This window comes from Malus sylvestris, chromosome 10 (genome assembly GCF_916048215.2).
Source record: "Malus sylvestris chromosome 10, drMalSylv7.2, whole genome shotgun sequence".
Classification (NCBI taxonomy): Eukaryota; Viridiplantae; Streptophyta; class Magnoliopsida; order Rosales; family Rosaceae; genus Malus; species Malus sylvestris.
The window spans coordinates 37,061,254-37,076,960 of NC_062269.1; the positions used below are offsets into that span (position 1 = coordinate 37,061,254).

The 15,707-nt window shown below is 42.4% G+C and overlaps 1 protein-coding gene and 1 pseudogene across 1 annotated transcript; one reads left to right on the plus strand and one right to left on the minus strand.

Moving 5' to 3' along the window:
* The first annotated feature begins 7,619 nt into the window (after positions 1 to 7,619).
* LOC126585797 (uncharacterized) lies at positions 7,620 to 8,569 on the plus strand. The gene has a single exon (XM_050250328.1). The coding sequence runs from the start codon at positions 7,910 to 7,912 to the stop codon at positions 8,345 to 8,347; it is 438 nt and encodes a 145-aa protein (XP_050106285.1). The 5' UTR covers positions 7,620 to 7,909; the 3' UTR covers positions 8,348 to 8,569.
* A 375-nt stretch (positions 8,570 to 8,944) lies between these two features.
* LOC126584526 (nuclear intron maturase 1, mitochondrial-like) lies at positions 8,945 to 13,795 on the minus strand (annotated as a pseudogene).
* Positions 13,796 to 15,707: the final 1,912 nt, after the last annotated feature.

The following is a 15,707-nucleotide window of genomic DNA, read 5'->3' on the forward strand; positions in this document are numbered from 1 at the left end:
GTAAAAATCATTTCCCTTACCAAGAGACATATACGTTTGGTGACTTAGCGAGTAGCTAAATGAGGCAGGAGATGATGCAATGGGTGTCTGAATAGCCAATATCTCCTCACTTGGTAGAACTTGACTTCCACTTCCTATTTGTTGATAGGGATTAACCATATGGGGGTTCCCTTGGTATGTCCTTGCTTCGACGGAAACGTAGTTGTAAGCATATGTTATCACCTCAGAGTAAGTCTTCCAAGTGTTGGCATTGATCATGTACTTGAAGAAACAATCACGTAGGTCTGCCGTGGAGGCCTTGAGGACGGTCTTGTCATCTACCTCAGCGCAGCGAGAATACTCATGGCTGAAGCGACCGGCATACTCTTGTAACGACTCGTCCGGCTTTTGATGAATAGTGTATAAGTCATATGCAGAATGCAAGTGATGGATCTGGAAGATGTGTTGAGAGACAAACAATTTCCTCTGTTTATACCATATTTAGGGCCTCGTATTTAGATCTCGTACAAATACTCAGGGGACTTAAATGTAATTATGGGATAAAGGAAGGGGCAAATATGTAATAAGTGAGGAGTCCTTATTCTATAAAAGGACCCCTCACCCTCACAATTGGGGAGGGGCTCATTCTCACCATCAGAGGCCATTTCTGAAGCCTCTCCTCATCCCTCTCAAAGCTTCCTCACACCCCCTAAGCTCTAAGATCTCTCTCTCCCTCTTCAACAGAGAAACATAATACAATCAGTGTGGACGTAGCCCAAACCTTGGGGTGAACCACGATAACTCTTGTGTCATTTACATTACTTGCAGATTCACGGTCGGATTTACGTTGTTCCAAGACCATCCGGTTTTGTGCATCAACATTTGGCGCCGTCTGTGGGAAACGACACAAAAAACTATGTCGGTTCTCTTTCATTTTTTTCACCTCTGCCGTGAATCTGCAGAAACACCAAACCAAAATCCCAGTCCCATCTCTCTTTCTCTAGAAACCCAGAAATGGACACAAACACACAGCCAAGGCTCCGAATCCAAGGAAGCGTCTGAATATACTCAAAACAAAATACCACTCACTTTCTCTGTGTCTCTTGATTTTATTCTAAACTTCACCAATGGAGTTGAAGCCCATTCTGGGATATCTTCAAGAAAAGACTATTTTGGTTATTGGAGCCACAGGCTTCCTTGCAATGGGTCTATTCCAAACAGATTCATAAGTGATGCTCTTTTAAGTTTTCAACACATAACCTATTTGGCAGTCGCTGAGTCCTGCACTCCTCAGAGGAGAAATAATCAAATACACCAAACAAATTCTCACCGAGACGCCGCTAAAATATGGAGGCGAGTGGCACCTACTTCCTCGGCTCAGCTCCAAAACCTCGCCGCCTCAGCCTCACGCAGATCCTCATCTCTCAATCACACCCGTCGGTTTGTAATCTCCTCGGCGTCCTCCCCTTCGTTGACGCCGTTGGTCAAATCTGCACCTAAAAAAGGCTTCTTCGGGTGGAAGGCGAAACAACTGGCGATACTCTTCGCTCCTCAATGATGCTGCAGACAGATCAGCGGTGGGAGAAGAATTGCGAGTCTCGCTGCAATTGGGCGTGTCGGTGGAGCAAGAGAGGCGGCGAGGGCGAGCGTCCAGCTTCGGACGGGATGTCGGCGATGGAGAGCCTGGACGGCGACGACGAGGGATTCTTGATCAGGTTCTACGGAGGAGCTTCGATCCTCTCTAAGCTTGCAGTGGCCATGGCCATGTGTGATACGCTTCTGGGCAGAACCCTGGTGCTCGATTCGGCCAACAAGGTGTCGGTGAATCACGTGCTTGAAAGCTCCAAACTTTCTCTCTCTTGAGTCTGCAAAGTCTGCGCTATATGAATGTCTTCGTACTCCCTTATTCCTGTGGTGTGATGAAAGTGCAGTTGAGCAGTTTTGCAGCTGAGTCTTGAGTATTTCATAAACCTCCCACCATTAAAGCTCACTCGAAAAGCTTCAAGCTTCCATCTTTCTGCACTATCTTCACCCTCCCCGACGGCACCGCCTGCCGTCAGTACATAACCCAGAAACATGACCGTAAACGACTGCACCGCCCACTCCCTCCTCTCTGACCTCGCCACCGATACATTCTGCCCCCTCTTCGTCGCCTCCGAGTTCTGTTGCTCTTCCGGCGTCCCTGAACCCAACGGAACCCTCGTCTAAACCAGCGGATACGGGGATATCGGCATCTGAAAAATCCGCACTTTCTTACCCTGCAACGACAGTAGCTGTCAGTGGGTCGAGCTCCCAAAAAAACTCTCCGACAACCGATGGTACGCCTCCAAGGCGAAAAATGAAAATGTACACATCTTCGCCTCCAACAGCTGCGACCGGATCAAATAAACCGACCCCGAATGCCCATGCCCCATGTCATGTCCGGTATGCTACTCTTGCCCACGGGTGACGTCCTCATAATCAACGGCACATTGAACGGGACCGTAGACTGGGAGAACGCGAAAAATCCAGTTTTCAACCCGGTCTTGTACTGAACCTACGAATCCAACCCGGAACGGAGAATCGTGGTGCTGAAGCCAGCCGGCATTCCAACAATGTACCACTCATCCGTTGTTCTTGTGCCAGATGACAGAGTATTGGTAGGCGAGAGCAACCCACACGAGATGGACAACTTCAGGAGAACTTTCCCCACCGATCTCAACCTGAAGGTGTTTCATCCACCATACCTGGCCCCACTCTTCGCTTCCCTACGACCGTCGATCTTGACCGTCGAAACGAGGGATGATACCGTATGTTGTCATCAGAGCCACCCAGGAAACGAGGGATGATACCGTATGTTGTCATTCGGCGTATCTTCCAAATCATCTATGTGAAGAGGCTCTGTCTGGGGAGAATGAACATGTAGTTGTGAGATTTCGTTACAACAACGACCGGTACAAATATTCACACCATTCGTTAATCATTCTGCTTGGCTAGAACGATAGAAATCTTCATTCAAAAGACAGAAAAAATTAGCAGCTCCGTATACAGTGGAGGTAGCTGCCAGAGCGAGGTGTCTATCGCCGGCGATTCGAGCTTGGAAACAAAGCGCGTCGGAGAAGAGATATCCGAGATGTTTCAGTGGCTTGCAGGGGTATGATTGGTAAATTCAATAAAAGGACTGCATCAGACAGGGATGGGGAACATGGGTGGGCAGAGAATGAGTGGAAAGATAAAGAAAGGCATATGGGTGGTGTCTGTCCAAGCAGCTGTCCTCCTAGAGAAAAGCAAGAAAAAGCAATGGCAATTAAAAGCTTAAAGTCAGATGTTTTCCAAAGGCCAAAGAACATGGGTGGACAGGTATAATTGCGGAAGACCAGAGATAATTGTGAGGGACTCGTGGACCATGCAGAAAGGAAAAGCATAAAGGAAAAGAAAAAGTAAAAGCAAAACAGCACCAAAAAGGAGATTCAACGTGGACTATTCTAAAAGGCAGCATGTACAAATTGTCTCCATACAGGAGATTTCACCCTGGAGCTCATCAGCCATAAATAAAATATGAAGTATGGGGAGGTGGTGGAGGCTGTGATCATGAGGGATCGTGCAAAAGCGGAGATAAGATGAATGTACTTATAATTCCTTGTCTGCCATCTGCAAAAGAGAAAAGAAGACAGAAACAAAAGCAAAAGTAAAGCAGAAAAGAAAAAGAGAAAAGAAGAAGAGAGTGCAGCAGAAAAACACTGCAAAAACAAGTAATAAACACCCCACCCGAATGATGTAATTTATTTTTATTATCTTTCGGAGACATCTGTATAAACCCCATCAGAGGGTAATATATATAAACCCCATCAGAGGGTCAAAAAAAAAAAAAAAAAAAAAAAAAGGAAAAGCCCAAAACAAATGGGCTGACATGTTGTGGAGGGCAAAGGCCCATAGGCTTGAAATAGCACCAACCAGGTCATCACAAGTACGCCTAGTACTCCAAATTATACATGAGCACTACTCATGTCATTCATACATAAACATTCATGAGCATCACTCATAACAATCATACATAAACATTCATGACCATCATTCATGTCAACATTCATGAGCATCACTCATGTTAACATTCATGAGCATCACTCATGACAACATCCATGAGCATCACTCATGTCAATCAACATAAACATTCATGAGCATCACTCATGTCAACTAGCTTCAAAAGCTTCATTTACAAGAGCTCTAGCTTCAAAAGCTTCATTTACAAGAGCTCTAGCTTCAAAAGCTTCATTTACAGAGCTCTAGCTTCAAAAGCTTCATTTACAAGAGCTCTAGCTTCAAAAGCTTCATTTACAAGAGCTCTAGCTTCAAAGACTTCATTTACAGAGCTCTAGCTTCAAAAGCTTCATTTATAAAAGCTCCAGCTTCGAAAGCTTCATTTACAGAGCTCTAGCTTCAAAAGCTTCATTTACAAGAGCTCTAACTTCAAAGACTTCATTTACAGAGCTCTAGCTTCAAAAACTTCATTTGTAAAAGCTCCAGCTTCGAAAGCTTCATTTACAGAGCTCTAGCTTCAAAGCTTCACTTGCAAAGCTTCACTTACAAAGCTTCAGTGCAAGGTATACAAATACCACATCCGAACAACCGCCACTTCGGCCCATACATGGATTCAATTTGAAGTCTTCAGCCAACAGACTCTATTGACCGAAGACTTGGGGGACTACATTATGTACCATATATTGGGCCTCAACTGGGCCTCATGAAAAATACTTGGGGGACTCTAGCCCATTATTTATGTATTAAGGAGCGAACCCTTATTCTATAAAAGGGACTCCCTCACTTTCATTGAAGATCACCCATGATTTATGTATTGAGGAGCGATCCCTTATTCTATAAAAGGGACTCCCTCACCACCATTAGAGAGCATCGTCGCCTACTGAGCAACCGTCTCACTGCGAGCATCAACTCTAACCCATCACTTATGTATTGAGGAGAGAGCCCTTATTCTATAAAAGGGACTCCCTCACCTTCAAACGCCACAAGCCGAGCCAACCAAGGCAACACAAGCTACAAGCAAAGCGGCCTCGCAACATGTGCTACTTCTAGTTGAGCATCATTTCAGATTGAGCACCGCCTCATATCAAGCATTAGTTCTAGACGACATCTAGTTACTTCGGCCCACACATGGACTGAATTTCAAGTCTCCAGCCAAAAGACTCTCTTGACTGAAGACTTGGGGGACTACTGTTTATACCATATTTAGGGCCTCGTATTTAGATCTCGTACAAATACTCAGGGGACTTAAATGTAATTATGGGATAAAGGAAGGGGCAAATATGTAATAAGTGAGGAGTCCTTATTCTATAAAAGGACCCCTCACCCTCACAATTGGGGAGGGGCTCATTCTCACCATCAGAGGCCATTTCTGAAGCCTCTCCTCATCCCTCTCAAAGCTTCCTCACACCCCCTAAGCTCTAAGATCTCTCTCTCCCTCTTCAACAGAGAAACATAATACAATCAGTGTGGACGTAGCCCAAACCTTGGGGTGAACCACGATAACTCTTGTGTCATTTACATTACTTGCAGATTCACGGTCGGATTTACGTTGTTCCAAGACCATCCGGTTTTGTGCATCAACATCCTCAATTCCTCAAATGAGTCTATTGTCTCAGGTGAAAAACGGCAATACAGTTTAGAGCTCCGCCAGAGAGAGTGGAGGGGAAGAGAAGACATCGTTCTTCGTCGGTGTGCATCCGATATGCCATGGTGGACTCAAAGAGGTTAAGGTGTTCAATTGGGTCTTCCTTTCTATTATAGAGTTGTAAACCAAGCTTTTGTTTTGTCTTAGCTTGAAGGGGGTGTTGAGGATCTTTCTTGTGAGAGGGCCATGCCTAAGTTGGTTCCAGTCAGGTATCTCAGCCTGACGTTCGACCTTCAACTTGTTTATTTCCTCAAAAAGCTGTAGGACAAGAGGGTCCTGAATGGAATCATGTACCACTGGAATTTTCTTTCGTAAGTCTCCATCGCCTCTTGGAAGTAGGAAAGTTTGAGCAACGGCGTGTGGTTTTTTCTTAAACTCGTCGTATTGACTTCTAGGGCGAGTCTGTCAGAATACATCAAAGTCTCATGTACCTTCATGTTCCTCTAGAACCTGTTGTTCATTCCCTAGATTGGCAGCGGGCCTAGGTCGTGGGAGGGGACCGAGTCTTTCAGAAACCCTTGGGTCATTGATCTTCAAGCATATGTGGAGGGGATTCTCTCGACGTTGCTTTAAGAAGTTTCGGCAATCACGATAAACGTCTTTCAATCATTCCAACCCTTCTGCAAGGAGGTGTCTTCCTCCACTTCTCCAGCTTCGGGTCGAAGCATCTGGGTTAAGAGAAGTCTCATGTTGATCAATGTTTTGATGATTAGCTCGCTCCTCATCAAGGATACCCATGTCAAAGGGTGGTGACCCTCCGTGTTGGGGAGTACCCAGATGATGGTTGAAGTCCATAGAGGCAACGAGCTCGCGTGTTTGAGTACGCCTAGTTTCGTGGAGCGTCTCAAAGAGCTTCTCATACTGCTCCTGGAGGACCTCATTCTTCATTGTTATCTTATTGTTCTGAGCTTCTAGCTCATCAACTTTAGCTTGAAGAACAACATTTTTTCCTTCATTCTTTCGTTTGCTTCGCACTAGGTGCAAGAGGGGTGTCATTTTGTGTGTTGTGGCTTCCTTCGCTCCCCATGTTGGAGAGGGATGTCTGGTCAAAAGAGAGTGTACGAATGGTGGAAACCAGCTTGGCAAAGCTGAAGAGAGTGGGAATAAGTGTCGTTCCCACAGACGGCATCAAATGTTGATGCACAAAATCAGTGAGGACTTTGGTACAACAGAAAGTGTTAAGTTTGTGACCTTTGCTAGATTGCTCCGGTCACTAGTGTGGATAAGTATGTAAATAGATAGAGATAGGGAAGCAAACACAAGATGTACGTGGTTCACCCAGATTGGCTACGTCTACGGAGTAGAAGAGTTCTCATTAATTGTGAAGAGTTTACACAAGTACATAGGTTTAAACTCTCCTTTTGTGTGTACTAGTGAATGATTTAGTACAAATGATATTAGGATATTGTGAGAGAATGATCTCTATTTATAGAAGAGAGTTTCTTTCATTCTGACATTAACATGTGTTGTGTTGTGATTGGCTTCTGATGTTGACACGTGTCGTGTTGTGATTGGCTTCTAATGTCGACATGTGTCGCGCTGTGATTGGCCTCCTGGTTGGAAGGAAACTCTTCTGGGTCCTTGACGGTATAACGTCGACCGGTGATCAGTAGTTTCGGGATTGGTCAAGTATGGTACAAACACAATATATCTATAAACTATCTTTCATGATATTTAAATTCAGTACCTCGTTAAACAAATCAGTAGAGCTTGAGTGTTATTAAACTTATGTGACATTACTTCAAAACAAAGTATATATCACATTACCATAATGCAGTACTCACAGTAAAAAAAATTTAAAGAAAAAAGTTACATTTTTGTTTTGTAATTTGTATGAAATCGCATATACATATATATATGCGATCAGATAGAAGTTAAAAAATATGGTATAAATATATGATAAGTGTAGTATTTCTCATATTTCTATCGTTTCGCCTAAAAAATCACTTTTTTTTAAGACATTGATATTTTTATACTAAAGGGAGGGGAAATTCGGCTAAACCACACAATTGGCAGTCTAATTTGATATCGAATTCGTTATCCATGATATTCGAACCTAAGATATCTCACTTTCAAGTGAAAAAAAAATATCACCAGAACATAGTACTGAGTGACAACTAAAAAAAATCACTTATATACGAAAGCAAACTATAGCCAATCCTACTATGACCCTCCATCCCATGCATGCAAATTCTTATTAGCCAGAAACATCAATCCATCTGAATTTCCATTCTCTCTCTCTCTCTCTCTCTCTCTCTCAATACACAAATGTCAGCCCAACAAATCGCGAGCCACATAGAAGACGCCGAGATCTACCACGGCGAGGCCCTGTGCAGGCAGAAGTCCCGCGAGCTGCTCGACAAAATGTGCCTACCACGTGGCCTCCTTCCCTTGGACGACGTCGTCGAGTTTGGCTACAACCACACCTCCGGCTTCGTCTGGCTCAAGCAGAAGAAGAGAAAAGAGCACCGCTTCCGCGCCATTTCCAAAACGGTGTCGTATGACACGGAGGTGATGGGGTTCGTGGAGGAGCACCGGATGCGGCGGCTCTCCGGGGTCAAAAGCAAAGAGCTTCTGATTTGGGTCTCCATTTCGGATATCTACGTGGACCCTAATTCGGATCTGGATAAGATCACGTTCGCTAACGGTACCGGATTGTCTAGGTCGTTCCCCGCCACGGCGTTTGGGCTTGAAGGAGAAGAGTAAAACGGCGACGGTGACGGGAGAAAATTAAAGCTTTTAATTACGAGATTGAATAAATTTTCTTTTTTTTTTAGTTTCATTTTATTTGTGTATGTATGATTTTTGTGTAAGGCCAACTAGGATAACCAACCACAATATGATTATCAAATTAAATTATGTTCTCACATGTTTTGTTTGGTATTAGTTGATCAAATGAATTTGTTGAAGGATGCGTTCGATGAGAAATTCTTTGTGCAAGATGTCATCATGTCAATGCTTTAAAAAAATTATGCTTCTGAAATTCAAAAGCCTCCACCCACTTTGAAGTTTGAGCTGATTTCACTTGGTTGTGTCTTAATATCGTATATATAGTCGTAATAAGATAAGATTTTCTTAACATCTACTCAGTTTTCTTCAACTTTCGATTTTAGGGTATAGAATGATCGTCATTCATGAGAGATTTTTTAGTATGTCGAGAACACGGACCGGTACACCAAGTGTCATAGTACAAGTGGTTGGAGATTTTTTTTTTCCAGTTTCCAACTATTTGTATTATGACACTTGGTGTACCAAGTCGTGTTCCCATCACATTGAAAAATTTCTCGTCATTCAAAGTACTGATTTTAAGTTTAAAATAACAAAATCATAGTATATAACCACTTTCCAAGAAAGTAGCAAGCTACATTTAGAGTTAGGTTTCTGTAACTTCGGCGGCAAGCAACTTGCAGCCACAGCTTTGCATACATTATAAATCCAATCCTGCACTCAATTTCCTCCCACCACCAGCTCTTGATCCTTCCCAAACAATTCCATTCTTCGACACTAATCGAAAGTCATCGAAACAACGTTGAGATTTACCACGGTGAATCTGTGTGCAAGCAAAAGCTCCGTGAGCTGCTGGAGGAACTCGCTTTGCCCAAAGACCTCTTTAGAGCAGACATCGATGAGATGGGCTACCACCGGCCCTCAGGCTTTGTGCGGCTGAAGCAGAGGAAGAAGAGTGAGCAAAAATTGAAGGCCACCAGCAAGACCATCGTTTACAACGCTGAGCTCACAATGCTTGGTTGAGAAAGGTGGGATTAAGCAGCTCAAGGGTTGGACCGCTAAGGAAACCAATGGCCTGAGCGGAACATGCCCAGCTTTGGCATTTGAGGACAAAGATAATAAGGATAACTGAGGGTGATCCGATAGACAAGCACTTGAGTCTTTGCTTTTACTACTCAGGTCTTCAGGAAAGTCTTAAGTTTTAACATAAATATAATAAAGTCTGGTGTTATCAGCTTGTGCTGGATTATATATTGCTCCTCACCCAATAAGTTCGTCTTTGATGAATCAATTCCTTATACTTTGTGAAGGACGAAAGAATAAACCCCTGGTGTTGGCTCTTACAGAAAAATTGCATCAATTTACAATGCATATCCGATGTACGCAGACTTCTGACAGGAACAGTTGATAAATCCTCCTTTCTCGATCCATTTGTTCAACTGTAAACCTTACTTCAACAATAAATTCAACAACGAATCCGCAGAATCATCTCATTAAACTTCACTCGAGTCCTCAATGACTGGTGGCTTGAATCAGAGAACTAAATTTTATTGTGGAAATGATTTCTTGCTAAGCAAACCACACGAAGGAAAATCATTGAAGGAAACTTGGTCCATAATCCATATCATCACTTCTGACATTTGTACTGAAAGCTGGTCCTTTCCTGCTTTTTTTCACCTTCAATCGTGCATAGTCCTTCGGTCCAGCAACAATTAAAAGCAGCTTGGCTCAGAAAGAAGTATAACATTGGAAAGTTGACATCCTTTCATGAAACGGACACTATAAGCATTCCAAGCAGTCCAGCAACAATTTAAAAGCAGCTTGACTCAGAAAGAATTGGAAAGTTGACATCCTTTCATGAAACGGACACTATAAGCATTCCACGCAGGTGCCCTACCCTGTTCAACTCTCGATCAAGTTTCATTTTCCATTCTCTAATAGAATGAATCATGAGGCACAATCTTTTCTTGTTTCTCTTTCTTCACTAAGCTTATAGTTCAAAACCCCAAGGGTTTTGAAATCCCACAGAATTTCAGATATCTCATCTTGAGGCAAAATTAAACCATCTCGTTTAATTGATCTATGCAAGGCACAAAAGAATTTTGGGTCTTCAAGTCTGATGTAGTCACGCAAGAGCCGCTCATGATCGGGGACCCAATTTCTAGGAAATGGGGAGTAATCACAAGATGGAATCAGAGACATGTGTGAGAACCGAACACCTTCAATTGCATCAACAAGTCCCACCCTCAATAGATCAGAATATTCAGGCGCAGAATTGTTGCTGCTCTCCCTCAGTGGACGACTGAGATCGCGTGAAGCTATTGCATACACCTTGGCTCGTGATTTTAGTCTATACCTTGCAGCGTACAGTTTGGCCAAAGAGCTACGTATAACATAGGCGCAAAACCCAACGACTTTCTTGCGATTATCAGCATACTTGTACCAATCAGCCATGGTCTCTAACAATTTATTCCTCTGGGAATTGGTATGAGCTTGACCAGAGTAAAGCATTGGAGTGCAGGGCAGTGGCTCAGGATCTTTATCGCCCTTAACAAACTCAAGCCGCCTGAATTGGCGAATACATTGTTGTAAGCTAGCAGTAACAGAAAGCAGAGTCCCTGCACCTTTTTGGCTCACAACATTGCCTCCAGTGGCCGTGTAACTAAGCGTGGGGTGTATAACCCTGCGGGAAATTATATGGTCTAAGAAATGAATTCCCCTAGTTATGTGCTCAATCTCCACCTTGGAGTTATCCAACCTTATCCCAAATCTTCTCTCACAAAACTCGATTATTTGCTTACGAATATCCACTGCATCCTCTCTGGGCCCTCGAATACCAATCAAGAAATGACCCCCGTATCGTATATAATCCATTTTTCCAGTTTTCTCATTCCCACTAGAAGGAACAAACTCGGGCCAAGACGGGTTATGACAACCATCGTTTATCGCAGTTTTCCAAATAGAATCGAGACTAGATGGCCTAATAAACTCAACTATCTTATCCTCTATTACTTGATCCAATTCATTAAGACAAACATTAGCAAGTAAAGGACTCAAAATTTCACAATGTCCATAAGAAGGTACCTTAGCAGCCTCTTCAGGTGCAAAATTGAAAACGTTCTCAGCCAATACGGTCCGGCTTCGGCTCCTTGTCGTTCAAAATCGTCTTCTTCTTAGCCGCTTCTTTCTGTTCTTCGGCCATTCCTCATCACCATCACTCCTTTTTCAATTCGGTGCTTCGACAGCCGATTGGATCAAACCCAATATTTTCCGGTCCCTCACGGCCTGCTCTAAGCACCCCATTACGTAATTCCTATCCACATTGTAAAAAATCTCACTGATATCTCCTTCAGAAACCACAAGTACCCGGCGAAGTTGCTCCGGATGGTCCGAATAACCGTGTGGGCATTCCTTCCGGGTCGAAAAGCGTGGGACTTTGGCGAAAACCAGGCCCCGAAAACAGGCTCCAATATCATCAAAAGGACCTCCTGAACGACCCGGTCTTGGAAGCAGGGCTCGTCGGCCTCGAGCATAGCCCGGAGTTTACGCTTAGATACCATCTCTTTGCTGGGTTTGTCATTGGGGCTTCGAATGTACTGCTGGGTCTTCTTGTTCCAGGAGAAACTCCCCCGAACAACGGCGTTTCGGAGCGAGAGGAGGTCATGGAGGACGCGGGAGTGGATGGCGCTGCGGGGCGGGAACGTGCCGGTCACGTGGGCGCAGGAGCGCTGGTAGGCCAATACCCAGAGGCCGAATTTGGAGAGGAAGCCGGTGAGGTTGGGGAAGAGAATGCCTTGACCCACAGAGAAGAGCAGATTTCGATTGGGTCTTGCTTGAGGAGCGAGTACGGGTCTTGCTGGTCTAGCTTTGACGGCGGTGGCTTGGGCGACGGCGGCGGGGTGGAGAGCGACCATGAGAGAGAGCGAGTGAGGGCTTCGAGGATTGGGGACTAGTGGCACTGCAGGTGTTTGATGGAAGTTCTCACTGACAGTTTTTTTGTTGGGTTGAAGATGGTACAAGCCATAGTCTGGATTTGGATGGTTTTGGACCGTTGGTACTTGGTACTTGGTCTGGGCTTTTTGAGATTGCAGGCACTTAGTCTGAGCTTCTTTTGGGCCTTGAGCTTGACTTATTATTGGATTGGGTCATATTTTTAAGCCGGGTCAGGCCGTCGGAGTTCTTTAGAGGGTGGCCCAAACATTTCCTGGCTTTATGCGGTTTGCAATCCAATATGCTTTTTTTTTTAAATGACCAACTGGTGCCACGAAAGCTCACCCTATTGGGAGACCGAAAAGATTCACAAAAACATTTAACTTTCTCCTAACCATCATCATGTGATTCACATGCTTTTTATTTCATATGAGTTAATACATGAGTCATAATAATTTCAATACCCATGTGTATAGTAAGCGCATTGAAAGCCTGTGACTAAAATACTTTTAATACTCACTCCAGATAAGTAAACATGTGATAGGTGAACAATTCATTTTGCGAGGGTTATAAGGGATTATAAGACGAATGAAACTTATCTGTTTCAATCCTGTTATGTTGTGGAGACTAAGACCATCTCCAATGGTGACCTAAAACTTAAAAATATTTAGCCCATAAAATTTAGGTTTTAACCCAGAAATAGTTTTTCTACTCTAATCCTTCTGGCCTAAAATTTTAGCTCGAGATTATCAAATAATGAATTAAGGCTATTTTTTTTAAAATTAATTTTAAAAAAATTATGTAGACTATCCTAAATAAATTTTATGAACATTTTAACCTAAAAATATTTAAATTCCGATAATTTTTGAAAAATCACTAGATCAATACATGAAAATCATGATAACCACATAAACTTAATACAAATGACAATTAATAAACCACATAAACTAAAAAAATTAAAAAAAACAATTAATAAACCACATAAACTTAATACAATCGAAAACTCATAAACTATATAAACTTAATAATGATATCCACCATCTTGACTTGGGTGATAGTCTTGAGATGAATCATCATCTTGAAATATACTCATTGTGGCATTCTTTCGTAAAATGTCATTTTGTTTACCACGTAAGTATTTCTTCCTCTCTGGAGTGTATTTGTCGAGGTCCTTCATCATCAAATTAATTTCGAACCTTTCGTGCTCCCTATCCCCTTCTTCCTTCATGGCCAAACGCATTTGGGCCGATTCTTCTTGCCGACGGCATTGGTTTTCGTTCATTCTTGCCATTTCGCTAGCAAATTGTGCACGTATCGGATCTTAGGACTTCCTTTTTCTCTTTGCTTCCTTTTGCTTATCTCTACCCGAGGGCCTTGCAAAAGAAGTTGGGTTCATTTGTTCGACACCTTCATTGTCGGCAAAATTCACACCTTCATTGACATCATTTGGGGGTGGGGCTTCACTATGAAATAATCTTCCACGTTGTTGGTTTGCATCGGTTCCCCACCTCAGACAATCTTTGAGGATGTTCCAAGCATGATGCAACTTAAAAGCTTGATTTTTTGGTGTAGTTCTTGTCTTGTAAATTGTCATTGCTTTGTCACCCTATGCAACAAATACATAAAAACAATTAGTTTCAAAATATTATTATGTACATGACCAAGAAAATATCAACGAAGAAACTCACAATTTATGAGGCGCCCCTTCCACTAGGCATGTCAACCATGGCTCTCTTCCCTTCCACAAAGTGCACGCTTTGTTGATAATTTTCCACCGATCATAAACATCACCAACTTCCCTTTGACCGGCATTGGAGTTTTCATGGAACTTATCAACGATTTTACCCCACAAAACCTTTCTATTTTGATTCGTGCCGATGACACCATCTTCGCTAATAGTAATCCATGCCAAACATAAAGCAATATATTCGTCAAAGGTCCAATTACGACCTCTAACATGCTCTTTTGCCATCTTGAAAAAATTTGGAAATGAGAAGAAATGGTAGAAAGACAAATTGGAAGAATTGTAAGAGAAAAGTGAGTTTTGTGTGGATGTTTGAACAAATACATAGGTATTTATAGAGTTTTTTGTTGAATTTTAAGTTAAATAATTTTTTTAGCCGTTGGATTTAAATTTGGACCGTTAGATCTTCTTTTTTTACCATTAGATTTAATTATATTCGATCTAAGCCGTTGAATTCAATAAATATATAAATATAAAACTAAAAAAAAAAAATTGAACGTGCACCGTTGGATTAACCAATGGTCCAATTACACTGGCCGTTGGATGAAGAAAAGTAGTCGTTGGGCTACAATGTACATGACACGTTGAGGCTGACAACCCACGTGGGGTGGGCCTCAGCTGGAAATTGTTGGGCGCGTGACGCGCGTTTAGCGTCTGGGTTTTTAGGGTGTGGGCTTCACAGCCCACTTTTCACTCTCACCCGTGGGTCCTGTTTTATTTTGTGGGCTAAATTGTGGTTGGTATTTGCCTTCCTTTTAGGTTTGGTTTAGGTTTTGGGTTGGAGTGGGTTTTGGGAGGGGGGAAGGAGAATTTTAGGTTATAAGCCACCATTGGAGATGGTCTAAAAGGGATAAATTTAGCACAACCTATAAGATCCCATGTAAATTAAGTAAACCTTCGGTCTACTTCCTAACTCTAAAACTATTTTCAATTCAAGCCACACAAAAAAGTAGAAGGAGACAAGGCCAACACGTGAACCAAAAAACAAGGGAATTTTGTATCCTATATACGTATAGATTAGCACGCATGAACATTGACATATTGCAAAAGAAAGAGAGCCCGTACCATTCTATGCATGGAGTACACGTTACGAAAACTTCAACAACCCTCTTTTGTATGGGGAGAAATGTGCCCCCTCATAGGCTCATACGATACAAATTCACATGCCCTCTTCCTATTTTCCGGCGGCTTAAATTCTCACACTCACTCACAAAGCACCAGCACCAGCACCTCATTGACTTGCTGTATAATCTAGGAGAAATCAAACATGCCCAAATCTGTGTATATATCTCAAAAAGTAACAGACATCTCAGCTACATTATGTCTCAACATGCACAACACAATTAATTATTAATTATTAAGAGGAGAAAGTTGAGTACAGTATGGATTTCTTTTTTCTTTTTTAGGGGAAAAAGTTCTAAAGTTTCAATACACAACAAGAAAATTGATGGAACTTGCCAATTAACTTAATTTGTTAACGCACTTAAGTACAGAAACTGAAATTGAGAAATTTGGAATCGAAGTATTGTTTTCCACCCTAACTCTAGTTACCAAAAGTGTGTTTTACCCTCGAAATGACGACATAAACACATATTTTCTGATAATTTTCTTGATATATATCAATATATATATATATATATATATATATATATCAATGTTGTAACT

What these genes read in the sequence shown, in the direction of transcription:
- LOC126585797 (XM_050250328.1), top strand. Translation starts at nt 7,910, where the DNA reads ATGTCAGCCCAACAAATCGCGAGCCACATAGAAGACGCCGAGATCTAC.